The sequence below is a fragment of the Bufo gargarizans genome, chromosome 5 (assembly GCF_014858855.1).
Source record: "Bufo gargarizans isolate SCDJY-AF-19 chromosome 5, ASM1485885v1, whole genome shotgun sequence".
Classification (NCBI taxonomy): Eukaryota; Metazoa; Chordata; class Amphibia; order Anura; family Bufonidae; genus Bufo; species Bufo gargarizans.
In genome coordinates this window covers 238,351,600-238,373,657 of record NC_058084.1, presented here as the reverse complement: position 1 = coordinate 238,373,657, position 22,058 = coordinate 238,351,600, and the positions used below count along the sequence as shown (strand labels likewise).

At 44.4% G+C, this 22,058-nt stretch overlaps 1 protein-coding gene across 3 annotated transcripts in view; it reads left to right on the top strand.

The window, feature by feature from the left end:
• Positions 1-22,058, top strand: part of STX17 (syntaxin 17) — a 143,276-nt gene that overhangs the window by 83,409 nt on the left and 37,809 nt on the right. For all 3 annotated transcript variants that reach the window (XM_044293685.1, XM_044293687.1, XM_044293686.1), the window contains exon 4: positions 15,266-15,470. In XM_044293685.1, the coding sequence (XP_044149620.1) occupies positions 15,266-15,470 (205 nt within the window). The remainder of the gene's footprint in view (positions 1-15,265; positions 15,471-22,058) is intronic.

The window sequence follows — 22,058 nt, the reverse complement described above, 5'->3', positions numbered from 1 at the left end:
CCTCACCCTGATCCTCCTTCCTCCCACCATGTAGTCTTGGCAAACAAGTGATCCCACACTCTGATATTCCAATGAGCTCTTTTCATCGCCATTCCTTGATTTGGGCCTCTCGCCAAGCCCAATTGAAGAGGGACATAAGGAGATCTTGTGCACTGATTCCCAGACTCTTGAGTATCCACAGTCAGAAGATGATGGTGGGGAACGGCAATTAGTGTTTCACAAGATGGATGATGATGATGAGACACAGTTGCCAATAAGTCAACGGCAATTAGTGTCTCGAGGTTGATGAGGATGAGACACAGTTGTCAATAAGTGAGGTGAGGTTCTTTGAGGTTCTTGTTAGGTCAACAAGTCAGGAGGATGACCAGAGTGAGGAAGTGGAAGAGGAGGTGGCGGACGATGAAATCCCGACCCAACCTGGGAAGGAGGCAAGCCGAGCGAGGACAGCAGTACAGAGGGAGAGGGATCCGCAGCAGCGCAACAGGCTGAAAGAGGCAGTGGGGTGGCAAAAGGGAGAAGGCGGGCCACACCAAACAGGCCCACAACTGTTCCCTGGAGCACCCCCTTGTGGCAATGTCCCTTTCCAAGGGTTAGGTGTTCCGCAGTCTGGCGCTTTTTTGAGGAAAGTGAGGACTATAAAATAATTGTCATTTGCAACCTGTTCCGTACCAAAATGAGCAGGGCTGTGAACACTAGCAGCCTCACCACCACCAGCATGATCTGCCACATAATATAACAGAGTCCACAGAAAATCTACTAATAAACGAGATAGACGAGGCGGCAAATCATAATGAGGTGGTTATTATGGGGGACTTCAACTACCCAGATATAGACTGCGAAACTGAAACTTGTATATCTCATAAGGGAAACAGGTTCTTGGCAAAAACCAAAGACAATTACCTCTCCCAACTGGTTCAGGACCCAACTAGAGGGACGGCCATACTGGACTTATTATTAACCAATAGGCCGGACAGAACAACAGACGTGCAGGTTGGGGGACACCTGGGAAATAGTGACCACAAAGTAATAACCTTCCAATTATCATTCAAAAGAGCGTTTCTACAGGGAGGAACAAAAATACCAAACTTCAAAAAAGCTAAATTTAGCCAACTAACAGAGGCCATAGGCCAAACTAACTGGGACAAAGTCCTCAAAAATAAAAATACAGCCACAAAATGGGATATCTTTAAAAACATCCTAAAATCTCATTGTGAGAGGTACATACCGTATGGTATTAAAAGGTTAAGAAACAAAAAGAAACCAATGTGGATAAATAGAACTGTAAAGAAAGCAATAAATGACAAAAATAAGGCATATCATTCACTGAAACAGGAGGGGAGCACGGAAGCACTGAAAAACTATAAGGAAAAAAATAGAACATGTAAAAAACAAATAAAAGCGGCCAAACTAGAGACCGAGAGATTAATTGCCAAAGAGAGTAAAACTAACCCTAAAATGTTCTTCAATTATATAAATGTTAAAAAGCATAAATCTGAAGGTGTCGGCCCTTTAAAGAGTAATGAGGGGGAAGTCGCAGAGAGCACCGAGGAGAAAGCAAAGCTGTTAAATATTTTTTTCTCCAGTGTATTCACTGAGGAAAATAAATTGTCAGATGACATGCAGAATGCAAAAATAAATTCCCCATTAAAAGTGTCCTGTCTGACCCAGGAAGAAGTACATCAGCGACTTAAAAAGATTAAAATAGACAAATCGCCAGGACTGGATGACATACACCCCCGTATCCTAAAGGAATTAAGTAATGTCATAGCCAGACCCTTATTTCTGATATTTGCAGACTCTATACTGACAGGGAATGTCCCACAGGATTGGCACATGGCATATGTGGTGCCAATATTCAAAAAGGGGCCAAAAACAGAGCCTGGAAACTATAGGCCGGTAAGTTTAACATCTGTTGTGGGTAAACTGTTTGAAGGTTTTCTGAGAGATGCTATATTAGAGCAACTTAACGGAAATAAGCAAATAACGCCATATCAGCATGGCTTCGTGAGGGATCGGTCATGTCAGACTAATTTAATCAGTTTCTATGAGGAGGTAAGTTCTAGACTTGACAGCGGCGAATCAATGGATGTCGTGTATCTGGACTTCTCCAAAGCATTTGACACTGTACAACATAAAAGGTTAGTATATAAAATGAGAATGCTCGGACTGGGAGAAAACATCTGTATGTGGGTAAGTAACTGGCTCAATGATAGAAAACAGAGGGTGGTTATTAATGGTACACACTCAGATTGGGTCACTGTCACTAGTGGGGTACCTCAGGGGTCAGTATTGGGCCCTATTCTCTTCAATATATTTATTAATGATCTTGTAGAAGGCTTTCATAGTAAAGTATCAATTTACGCAGATGACACTAAACTGTGTAAAGTAATTTACACTGAAGAGGACAGTATACTACTACAGAGGGATCTGGATAGATTGGAGGCTTGGGCAGATAAGTGGCAGATGAGGTTTAACACTGATAAATGTAAAGTTAATGCACATGGGAAGGAAAAATGCAAGTCACCCGTACATACTAAATGGTAAAACACTCGGTAACACTGACATGGAAAAGGACCTAGGAATTTTAATAAACAGCAAACTAACCTGCAAAAACCAGTGTCGGGCAGCTGCTGCCAAGGCCAACAAGATAATGGGTTGCATCAGAAGGGGCATAGATTCCCGTGATAAGAACATAGTCCTACCACTTTACAAATCGCTAGTCAGACCACACATGGAGTACTGTGTACAGTTCTGGGCTCCTGTAAACAAGGCAGACATAGCAGAGCTGGAGAAGGTCCAGAGGAGGGCAACTAAAGTAATAACTGGAATGGGGCAACTACAGTACCCTGAAAGATTATCAAAATTAGGGTTATTCACTTTAGAAAAAAGACGACTGAGGGGAGATCTAATTAATATGTATAAATATATCAGGGGTCAGTACAGAGATCTATCCCATCATCTATTCATTCCCAGGACGGTGACTGTGACGAGGGGACATCCTCTGCGTCTGGAGGAAAGAAGGTTTGTACACAAACATAGAAAAGGATTCTTTACGGTAAGAGCAGTGAGACTATGGAACTCTCTGCCTGAGGAGGTGGTGATGGTGAGTACAATAAAGGAATTCAAGAGGGGCCTGGACGTATTTCTGGAGCTTAATAATATTACAGGCTATAGCTACTAGAGAGGGGTCGTTGATCCAGGGAGTTATTCTGATTGCCTGATTGGAGTCGGGAAGGAAGTTTATGTTCCCCTAAAGTGGAGAAAATTGGCTTCTACCTCACAAGGTTTTTTTTGTTTTTTTTTGCCTTCCTCTGGATCAACTTGCGGGATAACAGGCCGAACTGGATGGACAAATGTCTTTTTTCGGCCTTATGTACTATGTTACTATGTTACATGGCATCAAAGCACCCTAATAGGTGGGCCAAACGCCTGGGTCTACAATCAGTGTCTGCAGGTCACACCACTGCCTCCTCTTCCCCTGTGTTACGTGCTGGCCAATCCCCTGTCCAAGACGCAGGCCCAGATGCCTCCCGCCCTGCACCTGGACCTTCGCAAGCACCATCATCTAGCACATCCACTTCTGTGTCCTAGCACAGCATACAGATGTCCATACCCTAGGCTTTTGAACAAAAGCGCAAATACCCAGCCACCCAGCCACAGACCATAGCACTAAATGTGCACCTTTCCAAATTGCTGGCCCTGGAAATGTTGCCATTTAGGCTTGTGGACACTGAGGCTTTCCACAGCCTGATGGCGGTGGCTGTCCCTCGTTACTCAGTCCCCAGCTGCCACCATTTATCCCGGTGTGCTGTCCCTGCCTTACACCAGCATGTGTCACGTAAGATCACCTGTGCCCTGACCATCACAGTTATTGGGAAGGTCCACTTAACGACTGACACATTGACAAATACTTTTGGTCAGGGACGCTACATTTCCCGGACGGCCCTTGGATGGCACAGGTGCTACCGACGCCAAGGATTCCGGGCCCTACTTCCATCAGGATTTACGCCACCACCTACATTAGTGGCTGCAACCCACCCTTCTCCACCTCCTCCTCCACTTCCACCCAGGGTTGGGCGATATACCGGTATCACGATTTCCCCTGTCGTCTCCATGACACCAAGTCCTGAGATTGACTTCCTTCTGATTGGACAGGAAAAACACAGAGGTTAAAAACCCCACCCCCTCCCTTCATCGCCAGTGTTTTTCCTGTCCCATCAGGATGGGAAGCCGGAGAGGTAAATGGAGCTCTAGCTGGCTCAACTGGATTTTTTTTCCTTCAGCCCGAGGTCGGATCTGCAGGGCAGCTCTCCCTCCTACTCCCGGTTAGGCCTGGGCTTGGGCGCATCACGTTATGCCCCCCTGCGAAGATCTCCTCTGCTGCGGCCCAGGGGGACTTAATGCAGAGGGGAAAAGAAGATACGGCGGATCGGCACTGAGATGTGTCCCTTCCGGCCGGCAGTGGGTGATGTCAGACTATGTGGGCGGAGCAAAGCGGCCTGACATCAACATGCGCCGCAGGTCTTGGAAGGGAAAAGGAAATTATAAAAACCCACAGGACCTGCAGAATGGCGCCCTGCACAGCGCAGCTTCTTCCTCCTAAGAGGCGCCCCTGGAAGCGGTCGGGAGTCAGGATGAGTACCCCCCTCACGCTGGGCTCTGGAACCGAGCCTGCATCAAACCCAGGGACTGTGAGTAGCCTGCTCTCAGGCACATGCTTATGTAATGCTGGTTTGGTCTGCTCATCCTTTCCTCCCTTACCTTTCAGGGAGAAAAGGATTCAGCTACTACCAGTAAGAAAACCAGGAAATGTGGTATCTGCTGTAAACGACTGTCTAATACAGGATCTAAACCCCTTTGTAAAGAATGTACATCCAGTATCGTTAAATCCGAATCTTCCAGCTTGCTTGAAGATATTAGGAAAGTAGTTAAAGAGGAGGTTCAGCTGGCCTTAACATCTAAGGAACCAACACCCCCAAAAATTACTCCTCCTCAAGACACCCGCAGTAATCGGTCACTTATCTCTGACTCTTCTGAGGGACTGGCAGTTTCGGACTCTAAGTCAGTACAAAAACAAGTCGCATCCTCAGACGAAGATAGTGAATACAATCGATTTCTGTTCAATTCAGAAGATATTGACAAGCTTATCAGGGCCATTAGAGCTACCATTCAGATGGAAATGCCGAAAACACCTAGGTCAACCCAACAAGACATTTTCGGGGGTTTTCCCAATACCAGATAGTGTCCAGAAATTGATACGTTCTGAGTGGGAGAAACCAGACAAAGGATCCTTTATTCCAAGGGGAATTAAAAGGCGCTACCCGTTTAGCCCAGAGGACTGCACTGACTGGGAAACTATCCCTAAAGTAGACGCGCCAGTAGCTAAGGTGGCGAAACATACAGCTCTACCATTTGAGGATTCAGCACAACTAAAAGATCCTCTAGATAGAAAAGCAGAGAGTCTCTTAAGAAAGTCCTGGGAGACAACAGCGGCCCTTCTCAAACCAAAAGTAGCCTCAACTTGTGTAGCCAGAACATTAAACTTATGGCTAGAACAACTAGAGATACATGTAGTCAATAAGATACCACGTGACCAAACTGTCCGCCCGAACAGCCGTTCTATCCAATACGGCGAGACGTGCATTGTGGCTTAAAGCTTGGTCGGGAGACATCACTTCCAAAAATAAATTAATCGCGCTCCCCTTCCACGGTCAATACGTCTTTGGAGAAGACCTAGATAAAATCCTAGAGAATGCTACTAATAAAAAAAGGGGGTTTCCCAGAGGAAAGATACAAACAAAAAAAGGCAGTTTTTTCGTGACCGACACTATCAACCCGAAAATAAAAAAGATAAAGGGAAGACCGGTAGGTGGAGCTATGCGAAGGAAGGCAGAGGAAGAAATTTCCTCTTCAACCCGAATTGAGCAGAATCCTCCCCCACCAATACTAAGCAATGACGCCATACCTGTGGGGGGAAGGCTCAGCTCCTTTCAAAAATAAATATTATAGAAGAGGGCTACAAAATAGAACTACTCTCTCCCCCTCCACAAAAATTCGTTATCACTACCCTTTCCACATGTCAAATTGGTACCTTAAAAAAACGACATCAAAGATTTGCTATGCTTGGCCGCAATAGAACCTGTCCCAGAAGACCAGATAGGACTAGGATTCTATTCCCGTCTCTTTATTATAAAAAAAAAAAAAACGAACAGAAAATCCAGAGTGATGGTAAACTTAAAATACCTAAACAGATATGTCAGGTACCAAAAATTTGAAATGGAAACTCTAAAGTCGGCAGTGAAGCTTATAAAAAAAGGATGCAGTGATGGCCACAATAGACTTAAGGGATGTCTACTATCATGTCCCAATACACAGGTCATCAGGAAAATTCCCAAGGTTCAACACTTTCAGTTCAAATGTCTCCCCTTTGGGATCTCTTCAGCTCCAAGAACCTTTACAAAGGTAATAGCGGAAGTCATAGCAAGTCTCAGAGAAAAGGCAATCTGCGTGATCCCTTATCTGGACGACCTATTAGTGGTTTCAGACAACAAAGCTATTCTAAAAAAAGGAGGCACAAGACATCATCTACTACAGGGCTAGCGAGCAAAATTTTCTCCTGGGCAGAGGAGAACATACAGTCACTTTTAGCAGTTCACCTGAAAGGATCTCTAAATATACAGGCCGACTACATGAGTCGCCACACGTTAGACCCAGGAGAATGGATGTTATCCCCGGAAGCTTTCCAACTAGTCACAAAGAAATGGGGCAGACCGACAGTGGACCTATTTGCGTCCAGAAAGAATCATCGGTTAAGTCAGTTCTTCTCCCTCACCCCAGCGATCATCCTCTGGCAGTAGACGCCTTCAACCAATATTGGACGACAAATCTGGTCTACGCATTCCCTCCGTTTCCACTATTCCCCAGAGTGCTCCAGAAGTTTCTGAAGGAAAATCGTACGCTAATCCTGATAACTCCCTTTTGGCCCAAGAGAAGTTGGTTTTCGCTGTTAAAAGCCCTCAGCATAGAAGCCCCTCTCCTTCTACCTCTGAGGCCAGACCTTCTAAGTCAGGAACCTATTACTCACCCAGAGCTAAGAATGCTAAAGTTAACAGCCTGAAGTCTGAAGAATCCAATTTGTTAAACCTAGGATTATCCAGGAAAGTAGTTAACACTTTACTCCTGAGCAGGAAACAAAGCACGAATGACAAGTACTTAAAAAATATGGGAAACATTTGCTGAATGATCAGGAAAGTCCTTCGACCAGTTTGGGGGCTAATATCCCACTAATCCTGGAATTTCTTCAGGAAGGCCTAGATTTAGGACTATCCCCTAATACCCTTAGGGTCCAGGTATCAGCTCTAGGAGCCTTATATAATACCAGGTTAACAGAACATCCCTGGGTAACTAGATTCCTTAAGGCAGCGGATAGGATCAGACCTATGATTAAAAACATGGTAGCTCCCTGGAATCTCAATACGGTACTGGCCGGCCTGACTTCTGATCCGTTTGAACCTATGGACACAATCCACATCAAGTGGCTTACCGTCAAAACTATCTTCCTGGTGGCAATAACATCTGCCAGAAGAGTCTGTGAGCTACAGGCCTTGTCCATTCAAGAGCCGTATTTCTCAGTGTTCCAGGACAAACTAGTACTCAAATTAGATGCCCCTGCTTCCCTAAAAGCACATTCCACAAGAGGTATGGCAGCCTCCTGGGCTGAAAAAGCTTCAGCCTCTTTACAGCAAATTTGCAGAGCAGCAACCTGGAAAAGAATTCATTCCTTTTACCAAGCATTACAGATTAGATATCTTTGCCAATCGCGCAGGGCAAAGGCATTTTTCTGAGTTCCGGTGACATACCGGGCTCTCTATGGGGCTGACAGGCAGCCCGGTGACGTCACCGGCACTGATGGGCGGGATTTGGCTCTGCCCTAGCCAGTAAAACGGCTAGGGCAGAGCTAAAGCCCGCCCCTCAGAGCCGGTGACGTCACCGAACACACTGCTGGGCGGAAGTTACCGCCCGGCAGTGTGTTATTTAAAACAAAAGAGCCTGTGCCCTGCGCGATCTAGCGCAGGGCACGGGAGCGCATCGGAGCATGAGATGCTCCGATGCCAGGCTCAGGAGGGCTGCCGGGGTGAAAATAAGGGTATGTCCGGGTTCAGCTCTGAACCCGGACAACCCCTTTAAGGTTTGGATGTAAAGTCCTTTCTGCAGTCGTTCCCCCCTAATAGTGTCTTTGATATTTTCTCAGGACTTGGTGTCATGGAGATGACTGGGGAAAAGAGTATTACACTCACCGGTAATCCGGTTTCCTGGAAGTCTCCATGACACCACATACATCCCACCCTTTTTCAATTTTTTCAATTTTTTTTATTTTTTATTTTCCTTTCATCCTGGGGTTCTTTGTTAAAATACAGTGGCGATAAAGGGAGGGGTGGGGTTTTTAACCTCTCTGTGGTTTTTTTTCCTGTCCAATCAGAAGGAAGTCAATCTCAGGACTTGGTTTTCCAGGAAACCGGATTACCGGTGAGTGTAATTCTCTTGCACCGCGGTATTAAAAAAAAAACGTCGATATGGCGATATCGCTGTTTCCTAAATACCCCTGTATATTTCGTGACGTCATCGCTTTAAAAACTGAGTCCGCGGCTGCCTTCCTCCATCATTATCTACCAATTTCTTCCAGCAGCGGCTCCTCCTGCTTGCTCCGAATGTGCTGTCTCCGCCCACCGACCGACGTCTCACGTCGGAATCGGGTGACGCCCCCAGGCTGAGTTGAGCAGCACAGTACAGCAGCGACTGCTGAGTCGGCTCTCAAGTGAACTGAAGGTCAGGAGGGACTCGCTCCCGGCAAACACAGCTCTGCTGTGGTGAATGCAGTGGAGCAGACTGTGATGTAATTGCAATGTATAGTTATTGCAGGGACTCAAATAATTGTCTGAGAGTTTATTAGTGAAAAGAATCATGTCACAGAGTCCCTACCAGACTTCCTGCTCTGCTACATGCTATACCCCCCCCCCCCCCCCCCCCCCCCCCCCAGACGGACTTGTCAGGAGACAGGGAGCAGCAGAGCAGGAAGCCTGGCAAGGATTCGGTGACACGATTCTTTTAACTCAAAAAATCAAATGAGTCTCTGACTCATTTGATTCTTTTAACTAATAAACTCTCAGACGATTCCCTGCACGACTCCCCCTGTGCTGTGAGTCAGTGCTGGCTGCCTCTGATTGGTTGGAGGGCGGGGAGGGGCAGTGCTAGCTTCCACTGTAGGCTCCTATTACACTGCCTGCTACTGCCTCTATGCTAATCTGACTGAGCTGTTTTTACTCGGATCGGCTCAGTCAGAGGAATCGACTCTTCCGGTTCAGTGAACTGAATCGATTCAAAAGAACAATTTGTTCATGATCCGGACATCACTAGCAGCGAGTGGCGGGATAGTCAGTCAAAGAAGAGGCCCTATATATATCACAGCTGCCGGACGGGCATCTATTAAAAGGTGTAATGTCACTCCACTAAGCCTATCTTTATCAGATTATAATTACCCCAGTTATATGTCTTGGCCCACTCAGTCCTTCATGCCTGCCACTAGCTGCATGCTCCACAGTGAGCCATCATGAGTCCCTCCAGTACCTCCCCCATGACATGATGAACAAGAAGGAATTATGATGGTGGCAGCCTGGCAGGCAGGTGACAAGTCACAGTCACACAGGTGTCCATAAGACATGGGGGGGGGGGGGGGGGCGGGGGAAGCTGCTGCCCCCCCACAAGCCCCATACTGTATGTAATGTCTCCTTTTGTGGCTGCTGCAGCTGCCCCCATACTGTAATGTCTCCTTTTGTGGCTTCTGCCAGCTGCCCCCATACTGTAATGTCTCCTTGCAGCTGTGCTGCTGCCCCCCAATACTTTAATGTCTCCTTGTGGCTGCTGCTCTCATCATCATGTCTCCTTGTGGCCCCCATATAGTATAACGTCTCCTTGTGTGTGTGGCCACCCATACAGTATAATGTCTCCTGCTGGCTGCTGCCCCATAGTCTATTATAATGTCTCCTTGTGGCCCCCTATACAGTATAACATCTCCTTGTGGCCCCCATACAGTATAACGTCACGTCTCCTTGTGGCCCCCCATACAGTATAACGTCTCCTTGTGGCCCCCCATACAGTATAACGTCTCCTTGTGGCCCCCAACACAGTATAACGTCTCCTTGTGGCTGCCCCACACAGTATATCTCCTTGTGGCTGCCCCACACAGTATATCTCCTTGTGGCTGCCCCACACAGTATATCTCCTTGTGGCTGCCCCACACAGTATATCTCCTTGTGGCTGCCCCACACAGTATATCTCCTTGTGGCTGCCCCACACAGTATATCTCCTTGTGGCTGCCCCACACAGTATATCTCCTTGTGGCTGCCCCACACAGTATATCTCCTTGTGGCTGCCCCACACAGTGTAACATCTCCTTGTGGCCCCCCATACAATATAGCGTCTCCTTGTTGCCCCCATACAGTATATCTCCTTGTGGCTGCCCCCATACAGTGTAACGTCTCCTTGTGGCTGCCCCCCCATACAGTGTAACGTCTCCTTGTGGCTGCCCCCTACAGTGTAACGTCTCCTTGTGGCTGCCCCCCCATACAGTGTAACGTCTCCTTGTGGCTGCCCCCCCATACAGTGTAACGTCTCCTTGTGGCTGCCCCCCCATACAGTGTAACGTCTCCTTGTGGCTGCCCCCCCATACAGTGTAACGTCTCCTTGTGGCTGCCCCCCCCATACAGTGTAACGTCTCCTTGTGGCTGCCCCCCCCCCCCATACAGTGTAACGTCTCCTTGTGGCTGCCCCCCCCCCCCATACAGTGTAACGTCTCCTTGTGGCTGCCCCCCCCATACAGTGTAACGTCTCCTTGTGGCTGCCCCCCCATACAGTGTAATGTCTGCTTGTGGCCCCTCATACAGTATAACGTCTCCTTGTGTTTTTTCCTTTAAAACGGGTATTTATCGCGATATATATCGTTATCACGATACATTTTTTAATATCGTTATCGTCTGAATATTTTTGATATCGTCCAACCCTACAAAGTTCCACCTCTGAATTCTCATCTTGCAGCACCAGTCAGCCACCAGTCAGTAGCTGCAAGCAGTGTAGCACTGCAGTGGGGAAGCGGCAACAGGCCGCGCTGAAAATAATTTGCTTAGGTGACAAACGGCATACCACCACAGAGCTGTGGCAGGGTATAAGGCACCAGACTGAGCTGTGGCTCTTGCCACTCAACCTACAACCAGGCATGGTTGTGTCTGATAATGGCCGTAACTTGATAGCGGCTTTGGAGCACGGCAAGCTCACACACATACCATGCCTAGCCCACGTGTTCAACTTAGTGGTTCAGGGTTTTCTAGAAAACCTACCCCAATTTGCCTGAGCTACTGGTGAAGGTGCGCTGCGTGTGTGCTCATTTCTGAAAGTCATCTACAGCTGCCGTCAGTTTGCAATTGCCAGCTCACCAACTGTTGTGCGACGTGAGCACGTGCTGGAACTTCCTGTTCCACATGTTGGCCAGGCTTTGTGAGCAGCAGAGGGCAGTAGTGGAATACCAGCTCCAACATGGTCGTTGCCTTTCCAGTCAGCTTCTGCTCTTCCCAAGCGACAAGTGGGCATGGATGCCTGACCTCTGTGAGCTTTTACGCAACTTTGTGGAATCAACACAGATGGTGAGCGGCGATGCCGCTATTATCAGCGTAACCATCCTACTCCTGTGTCTACTGAAACGCTCACTGCTCACAATGAAGGCAGACGCTTTGCATGTGGAAGAGGTGGAAATGGGAGAAGACAGTACACAGGGTGATAGCCAGACCACCCTCAGTTCGTCTTCTCAGCGCGAATTGGATGAGGAGGAGGAGCAGGAGACGGTTGCCTCCGCTACAGAAGGTAGTACCCATAGCAGGTTTATTCCATCTGTTTAGCTTGGATGGGCCAAAGAAGAGGAACAGGATGAGGAGATTGAGAGTCATCCTCCTGATGAGGACAGGGCACACATGGCTGACTTTGTTATGCTGCCTTTCCTGTGACCCTAGTGTTATACGCATTTTGGCCAACACTGATTACTGGTTGTTCACCCTTCTCGACCCCCGCTACAAAGAGAACTTTTCATCTCTCATTCCTGCGGTGGAGAGGACTAGCAAAATGGTGCAATACCAGAAGGTCCTTGTAGAAAAATTGCTCCAAAAATTTCCATCTGACAATGCCGGCGGCAGAGTATGTAGTTCCTTTGGCAACCGAGGAGGGGAGACGAAGGGAACACACAGCAGTTCCAACAGAGGCAGGGCGACACTCTCCAAGGCCTGGGACAGTTTCATGACAACCCGACAGCACCCTCACCCTGATGCGTGGCCTAGTGTCACAAGGAGGGAAAAGTTTTGGAAGATTGTGAAGGAGTACATGGCATACTGTATCAGCGTCCTCAGTGATCCCTCTGTGCCTTATAACTATTGGGTTTTCCAAGCTGTACACGTGGCACAAACTGATGCTCTACTCCTTGGAGGTGCTGGCCTGCCCTGTTGCCAGCGTTTTGTCAAAGCGGGTATTTAGTTCTGCTGCGGGCATAACAACTTATAAGCGCTTCTGCCTGTCGACTGAAAATTCTGACAGGTTTACTCTTATCAAAATGAACAAGGCCTGGATTGCCCCTGAGTTCTCTTCTCCCCCAGAGGAAAGCAGCTGAACATAAAGGCACTTTTAAATTAGTTTTTTATAATGTACCAAATACACTGTATTCCCATGCGCCCCTTCCACCACAAAAAAGGGTATATGGTTTAATCTTCCTTTTCTCTTCCTCCTCCATCATATCAGCATGCTTATCAGGCTCCTAATGTTTTAGAGGGTCAGATCAGCAGCAGGCCCTCACCCCTAATGTTTTTGGTGGTCAGATCAGCAGCAGGCGCTCACCCCTAATGTTTTAGATGGTCAGCTCAGCAGCAGGCCCTCGCCCATAATTTTTTCCATGGTCAGATCAGCAGCAGGCACTCGCCCCTAATGTTTTAGATGGTCAGCTCAGCAGCAGACCCTCACCTCTAATGTTTTAGATGGTCAGCTAAGCAGCAGGCCCTCGCCCATCATTTTTTCCATGGTCAGATCAGCAGAAGGCACTCGCCCCTAATGTTTTAGAGAGTCTGCTTGGCAGCAGACCCTCACCCCTCAACACTTTTTAAATAAAAATAAACATTAAAAAATAAAGTTCATTGGTATTTACATATCCTAAAAATATTAAAATATAAAAGTATTTAGTCTAGGTGGTGAATGCCGTAACAGAAAAAAAAATATGGCTGATTCATATTATTTATTTTAGGGTTCATCAAGGGGTCATGTGGGAAAAATTGGTATTGAGCCCTGTACCAATTTTTCCCACACGACCCCCTGACGAATCCTGTTGGGGGAAACGCTTTGGGACAGTAGGGCAACCCAGTTTCTGTAAGGGTTAATAACCTATAACCATTGGTGGCCTACAAGTTATCTGGTAAATGCCTTCAATTAATTTCCGTTCGCTTAGGCCTCATGCAACACGACCGTTGTTAGGGGTCCGCATCCGAGCCGCCGTTTTGGCGGCTCGGATGCGGACCCATTCACTTCAATGGCTCCATTCACTTCAATCCGTGGCTCCGTTCCGCGGCCCCGCTAAAAAAATATAACATGTCCTATTCTTGTCCTCGTCTTGCGGACAAGAATAGGCATTTATATTGCCGGCGTCCGTTCCGCATGTTGCGTAAGGCAACACAGGCAGTTTCCGTTTTTTGCGGACCGCAAAAAACGGCACGGCCGTATGCATGAGGCTTTACCCTGTGAATTTCTGCATAGTTAGCCTGTGTTGTCAGGTTTTTTAAAAGAAAGAATTTAATAAAAAATAAGTTTTAAGAGGTCATTGTTTGAAGAAAAAATAAGTTTTGATTCTTCTGTTTCTGTACTTGTACATGACCTTTAAATACCTATATACATCTGTATTTGATAGAATAACCAATATACTGAACAGACCTGCATAATTTCACTATAGTGATCTAGTGGTGGTTTATGACTCTATTGGTTTATTGGATTAAAATAAATGTTTCTGTAAGGTTAAAATTGTGAATTTGAATAAGTTTGTCTGTGTCTACAGCGATATGAAGGAGGACCTGTTACCAAAAAATGCAATGCAATCTACAGGCAGCAAGTTATAAACCAGAAGCTGAGCAGATTAATACATATTTTTCTGGGAAAAATGTCACGGAAGGTGTACAGGAAACAAGACAATGCAAAATGAATATATGACTCACTGGATCCAAAACTAAGGAACAAAAGGGAGACCCCTGTATAAGACCTGGCACTCTCCCTGACTCTGCTCAGCCTATGCGAACACCCCAGTGGTGGATGATCGCATATCCACGTACCTCGACTATTTAACACATGAACACCCTACAATAGTGAGGGGACACGACCACCGACTCCCTACACTAGACACGGAGGGAGTCAGGGTCACCTGGGATCCAGCAAACATAAAATCACAAATGAATGTACAACACTTATCTTGTAGAAAACTGGGAAATAGGATCAGCATGCACACACACTCCAGGAAGTTGTATAAACCGCACACTAATGCATTATGGGGAGGAATTTAAAGGGATGCAATCAGTCCAACTACAAGACAGCTGAGAGAGACTAACGAGATAAGGAACTGAAAACCAAAACAAAGAAAAGCTCAAGGAGGAGGTTCTGAAAGGCATCTGTCAGAGCATCTCAGATGGCTGGTTGTGACAAAAAGATTCTGTAAAATTAAATATACATTTACATATCTTCTTTTTTTCAATTTAAGACCACCCCCGTAAACTGCTATCCGTGATCAACAACTATTTACACAGGGAATGCTATCAATTACTTATAACACCTCCCTTTATACTGAAAGTTGTTCACGGGGATGGTCTAAAGTTAGAAAAAGCTGAGACATAAATGTATAAGGTCCGCAAATTGTGGATCCACAAAATATAGATACCATCCATTTTGCCTACCCATTGCCTTCAGTGAGTCCGTGGTCCACATTTTGGTATTGCTTAACACTTTCTTCTTTACTACTTAATTCCATATGTGTTACTTTATCATTTTCATGTCTTCAATATGAATCTGCAATGTATAAAATAAAAAAGAAAACTTATGGAGTGAAAATGTGTATCCAAACTTTTGACTGGTACTGAAATTATCTATATAATAATAATGTAAAATAATATTAAAAACTGAGAAGTGCTTCTTTATTTTTCTTCAGCAACTTCAGGCCAATATGCAAGATATGGAAACACTTTTTCTAAAAGTAAAGAAAGAAGATATCCAGGCCTTGTCCAAAGTACTACAACCAGTAAAAGTTACGGCTTTGGCATCAATTAGGGAATTTTTAGAGATTCACTCGAAATCAGTTGAAGATTTACATGAAAGAAATGTCTTTGATGTGCCAAATAATTTAGCAACCAAAGGTAGTGTTTCTATAGAAATTTTCACATAAATACTATATTTTCAGTATGTGTTTATTATTTGTAAATGTAAGCACATGTAGAAATTAAAGTTCTTATGTTGGCATATTTTAGTTTTATTGCTTGATTACTTTACATTTATTTCTATTGTAATTAGTTTATCTTGTAACTGTTCATGTTTTTCTTCCTGTGTTAACATGGTGTAGGCTGTACTTTTGATCATTGAGTACAACACTTCCACACTGAAATTGGTCTAAAGAAAACAAACTCAGTAAGGCCTCTTTCACACGGGCGAGATTTCCGCACGAGTGCAATGTATGAGGTGAACACATTGCACCCACACGGAATCTGGACCCATTCATTTCTATGGGGTTGTGCACATGAACGGTGATTTTCACGCATCACTTGTGCGTCGCGTGAAAATCGCAGCATGCTCTATATTGTGCGTTTTTCACGCAACACAGGCCCCATAGAAGTGAATAGGGCTGCGTGAAAATTGCAAGCAAGTGCGGACGCAGTGCTATTTTCACTCATGGTTTCTAGGATGAAAGTTTATTCACACAGAATGCTTAGTAGAAGGTCAATTGAGGGTTAAAAAATAAAAAAATTATTAACTCACCTCCTCCAATTGATCGCGTAGCTGCCGGTCTCCTGTTCTTTCTTCAGGACCTGTCAAAGGACCTGTGGTGACATCATTGTGCTCATCACATGCTACATCACATGATCCATCACCATGGTGATGGACCATGTGATGAGCTCCGTGACGTCACCACAGGTCTTTTGACAGATCCTAAAGAAAGAACAGGAGACCGGCAGTTACGCAATCAATTGGAGGAGGTGAGTTAATTTTTTTTAACCCTCAATTGACCTTCTACTAAGCATTCTGAATTAAAGAATGCTATTATTTCCCCTTATAACCATGTTGTAAGGGAAAATAATAATATTTACAGAATACTGAACCCAAACCCGAATTTCTGTTAAGAGGTTCGGATCTGGTTACCAAACATGGCAATTTTTCTCACACGCGTGCAAAAAGCATTAAACCGCTATGCACTCGCGGGGAAAAATCATGCATATTCCTGCAAAGCACCCGCATCTTTTCCCGCAACGCACCCCCCAACGACCGTGTGAAACCAGCCTATGGGATTGAAAGAGTATTTCCTTCTCAATGCACCTTGATTCCTTCCTTTGTCCCCGAAGACAGGCCTAGAGAGTGACACATGCAGTATGATGTCAGTAATAGTTCTATTTATTCCTTTCCATACAGGGCTTTATGTACATTCAAGCATACATACAAGAATAGCTGCAGCTCTCATTATAATAATGCTGACTAAGAACATTTCCTTATACAGACAGGCGGCTCTCAATAATGCAGACTAGGAACATTTCCTTATACAGACAGGCAGCTTTCAATAATGCGGACTAGGAAGAGTTCCTTATACAGACAGGAGGTAAATGTATATATAGTCACCCTTTAATATGATGTCACCCAACCTCCTGTCCTTCATTCAATCCCCTCTTAAGTCATGAATATCACTTATCTTCTTTCTCTCATAGAAAGGTAAGTAGCATATGATTGTCCAGGGTCTGTGTGTTTTGGACACATTACACAAAACATCTGTATGAGGGAAGGGATACATTGGATGCAACAACATATGACAATCAAGACACCATTGTCATTTCTTCCTAGAAACTTTGTGACCACTTTCACATAATCACAGTAGTAAACTAACACAGTCTGCCTGGCAGGCCTCCCGAGTAGGACTACATATGAGGAGATCGTCCACATATTGTAGAAGGACAGAACCATGAGGGGCAGTCCAAGGGTGCAGTGTAACTTGCAGGACAATGGAGTAGACTACTGGGGAGTCTACATAACCCTGAGGCATTCTACACCAGTATACTGGCGAAATTTAAATGTGAAGGCAAAAAGTGGCCTTGTCAATTGGGACAGAAAAAAAATGCATTCATCAAATCAATAACAGAGAAAAACTCTGCATGGGCAGGAATAGCTGATAGCAGAGATGGTACGTCTGGAACCACAGGGGCTATGGGTATAATAAAAATCTTATTAATATTGTCTACTTCAACAGGTTCCTTTAACAAGGTCAATCCCAAGCTGCCACAAACTTCTTCTTAGCTCAGGAGCCACCCCTCTCTCTTTTCTGCTGTCACCGGAGCTCTGTCTATGCAATGTAATGAGGAGAAGAAGGGGGGCAGGGAGCTGCGCTGTGGGCAGCGTCTGAACTATCTCCCAACAGATGCTTTGAAGAAGATGTGTGCACCGTGAAAGGACTCTGGAGTGTTATCTCTTCTCCTCCTATCCCTTCTTCCCTTTTGAGCCAATTTAATAATACCAGGGCCTCAAAGTACTTCCTTTTTAATCTAAGTCATCTATTGGAAGGGATGGATATATCTGTGGGATATTTCCTAAATAGGGAGGAGGGGCTTCTGGAGTGAACTCCTTGTCAACTCTTTTTCTAACTCATGTTTCTTTTTATATCCCTCCTGGTTCCCTGCCTTCTGCTTGTGAACCGTTTTATTTGGTCTATCATACCAGTATGGTGCATAAGTAAGGCAATTTTCCCCTCCCGACAGCATATACTGCATGTCCCACTGGGGGTCTGGACCATAATATGGGTAAGCTTCAGTGTCACCCAAACATAACCCTTTTAACCATATCCATATGGAAGGTGTCATTAGCCCCTTGCTGAGGGAACAAATTTATACTCTTCATCCCCTCTGTCCATCCTGCCATATTATCCACCCAGGGAGTAACTAAATAATAATCAGTTCCACAGACCCGGTCTACATAATCCTTACATGTTTCTCCTACATTCGGAGGGGGTGGAGAGACCTTTCCTTGCTTTGCACCCATGTCATATAACTGAATTGAGATGGAGGCAGAGCAAAACTGTCCCCAGGACTGGCTGTACAGAACTGTGAAGGACTCATGTCTATGCACAACCTCCTGCTCAACTGTCTGTTAGTATAATCCCTTTAAATAGTTACTTGCGTTCACCAGTTGCTGGGTTAGAGGGTCATCCAGGACACACACAATAAAGTTAGTACATTTTTCACAGTATCATTTGCTGCTTACTTTCAGCATAAAAATTACTCAATGCTACATAACATCATAACATAACAGAAAGCATAAGAAAGCGACAGAAAAGAAGCAATAGACAAGGGGTGACGAGAGAAATCAAGGTGCAGACTCTATATGAATTCTTCCCAAAAGAATTCCTCCGGTTTATCCTTCCCTAAAGGATATATCTGATAAATACTTCCCTAATGAATTTATCTGTTAGACTTGGCCAGTAGTCTAATTACAGTCTATCTTGCCTTAAGTATTTCCTTCTCAATGCACCTTGATTCCTTCTTTTGTCCCAGATGACAGGCCTGGAGAACTTATCAGTGACACATGCAGTATGATGTCAGTAATAGTTCTATTTATTCCTTGCCATACAGGGCTTTATATACATTCAAGCATACATACAAGAATAGCTGCAGCTCTCATTATAATAATGCTGACTAAGAACATTTCCTTATACAGACAGGCAGCTCTCAATAATGCAGGCTAGGAATATTTCCTTATACAAACAGGCAGCTTTCAATAATGCGGACTAGGAAGAGTTCCTTATACAGACAGGAGGTAAATGTATATATAGTCACCCTTTAATATGATGTCACCCAACCTCCTGTCCTTCATACAGATCATTTTATTTAACCTTTCAGGGATCAAATCAGTCAAATTTACCCCTTCTACCCCGGGCCAGTTTTGCACCCTCCTGCCCAGGCTATATTTTGCAAATCTGACGTGTCATTTTACGTGGTAAAAACTTTGGAACACTTACTTATCCAAGCCATTCTGAGATTGTTTTCTAATGACACATTGTACTTCATGATAGTCATACATTTGAGTCAATATATTTCACCTTTTATTTATGAAAAAAATCCCAAATTTACCAGAATTTTTGAAACATTTGCCATTTTCTAAATTTTAATGTCTGCTTTTAAAACAGAAAGTGATACCTCATTAAATATTTATTACTTAACATTCCCCATATGTCTAATTTATGTTGGCATCATTTTGTAAATGTCATTTATTTTTATTTTTAGGACATTATAAGGCTTAGAATTTTAGAAGCAATTCTTAAAATTTCTAAGAAAATTTTCAAAGCCCACTTTTTAAGGACCACTTCAGGTCTGAAGTCACTTTGTGGGGCTTACATAGGGGAAACCCCGCATAAATGACTCCATGGTAGAAACTACACCCCCCAAGTTACACAAAACTGATTTTCCAAACTTTGTTAACCCTTTAGGTGTTCCACAAGAATTTAAAAAGAAATGGAGATGAAATTTCTAAATTTCAAGTTTTTGGCAGATTTCCCATTTTAGTTCTTTTTTTTTTTTTTTTTTTTTAATACATCCAGGGTTTAACAGCCAAACAAAACTTAATATTTATTACCCTGATTCTGAAGTTTACAGAAACACCCCACATGTGGTCGTAAACTGATTTAAAGGGACACTGACAGGCCCAATAATCATATTTAGGTATATATATGATAGTACCGGTCCTCTAAAGTGTATTAAAATCATATAAGTATCCCCTCTGTCCACCTTATAAATACAGTAAACTGAAGTTTTATAACCTGGTAGAAGCGTCTTCATTCTGCCTGAGGGCCGGCGTTTCATCTCCACTTGCGCCCAGCCAGCCGCCCCCAACTGCCGTTTTGAAGCGCCGCCCAGCTCATCAATATTCACTGGGCGGCTACTACTGTCCCCGACTGCACAAGATCCGGCGCATGCCCAATACAATCCTATGGGCATCGGCCTCCGTCTTATCTTCAGCACATGCGCCCGGCACCCTCACTGGCCGGGATCACATTGCGCCTGCGTTCAGTCAGCATCTTCGAGGCTGCTTCAGCCTCTTCGGTATGCGCATGCGCCGGGCACTGTTCAGAGCAGCGCTTCAGAGCGCTGCTCTCTTACACCTCAGAAGGGGTAATACTAGAGGCCGATGCCCATAGGATTGTATTGGGCATACGCCTGGATCTTGTACAGTCGGGGACAGTAGTAGCCGCCCAGCGAAGTGAATATTGATGAGCTCGGCGGCGCTTCAAAACGGCAGTTGGGGGCGGCTGGCTGGGCGCAAGTGGAGATGAAACGCCACCCCTTGGGCAGAATGAAGACGCTTCTACCAGGTTATAAAACTTCAGTTTACTGTATTTATAAGAAGACCTGTACTGTCATATATATACCTAAATATGATTATTGGGCCCGTCAGTGTCCCTTTAAGGGCACACGGCAGGGGGCAGAAGAAAAGAAGCGCCATATGGTTTTTGGAAGCAGATTTTGCTGGACTGGTTTTTAGATGTCATGTCCCAATTAAAGCCCCCCTGATGCATCCTTACAGTAGAAACTCCCAAAAAGTTACCTCATTTTGGAAACTATGGGATAAGGTGGCAGTTTTATTGGTACTACTTTGGGGTACATATGATTTTTAATTGCTCTATATTACATTTTTTGTTAGGCAAGGTAACCAAAAAATGGCTGTTTTGGCACCGGTTTTATTTTTTACAACATTCATCTGACAGGTTAGATCATATGCTATTTTTATAGAGCAGGTTGTAACGGACACAATGATATCAAATATATTAACTTTTTTTGTTTGTTTGTTTCAGTTTTACATAATAAAGCATTGCTGAAAAGATAAATTACTGTATGTTTTTATGTCTCCATTTTCTGAACGCCATTTTTTTTTATTTTTCTGCTGATCGTCTTGTGCAGGGGGCTCGTTTTTTGCAGGAAGAGTTAGTACCATTTTTGGGTACATATGATTTTTTTGATCATTCATTATTACACTTTTTGGGGCAAGGTGACCAAAAAATTGGTAATTTGGCACAGATTAAATTTATTTTTCTGGCGTTCACCTGAGGGATTAGGTCATGTGATATTTTTATAGAGCAAGTAGTTATAGACGCGGGAATACCTCATATGTATACTTTTTCTTTTTTACGTTTTACACAATAATAGCATTTTTGAAACAAAACAAATTATGTTTTAGTGTCTTCATAGTCTGAGAGCTATGACCAATTTCCTTAGGAAGGGTCTCATTTTTTGCTGGATGAGGTGATAGTTTGATTGGTACTATTTTGGGGGCATACGCCTTTTTGATCGCTCGGTGTTGCAAATTTTGTGATGTAAGGTGACAAAAATAGCTTCTTTTTTTTTACACAGTTTTTATTTTTTTATGGTGTTTTTAGGACGGGGTGGATTATGTGATATTTTTATAGAGCCGGTCGTTTCGGACGCGGTGATACCTAATATGTGTGTTTTTTCTATTTTTTATTATAAAATCTTTTATTTGAAACTTTTTTTTTTTTTTTTTATTAAACCCCCCCCCCTTTTTTTTTTTTACTTTATTTCGGTCCCATTCTGGGACTTGAACTTTTGAGGATCTGATCCCCTCTGCAATGAACTACAATACATCTGTATTGTAATGCATTGCTTGTTAGTGTATTACACTGAGTAATACACTAACAGGTTGCCTAGGAGACCCAGCCTGGGGCTGGATCTCCTCGGCCCCCA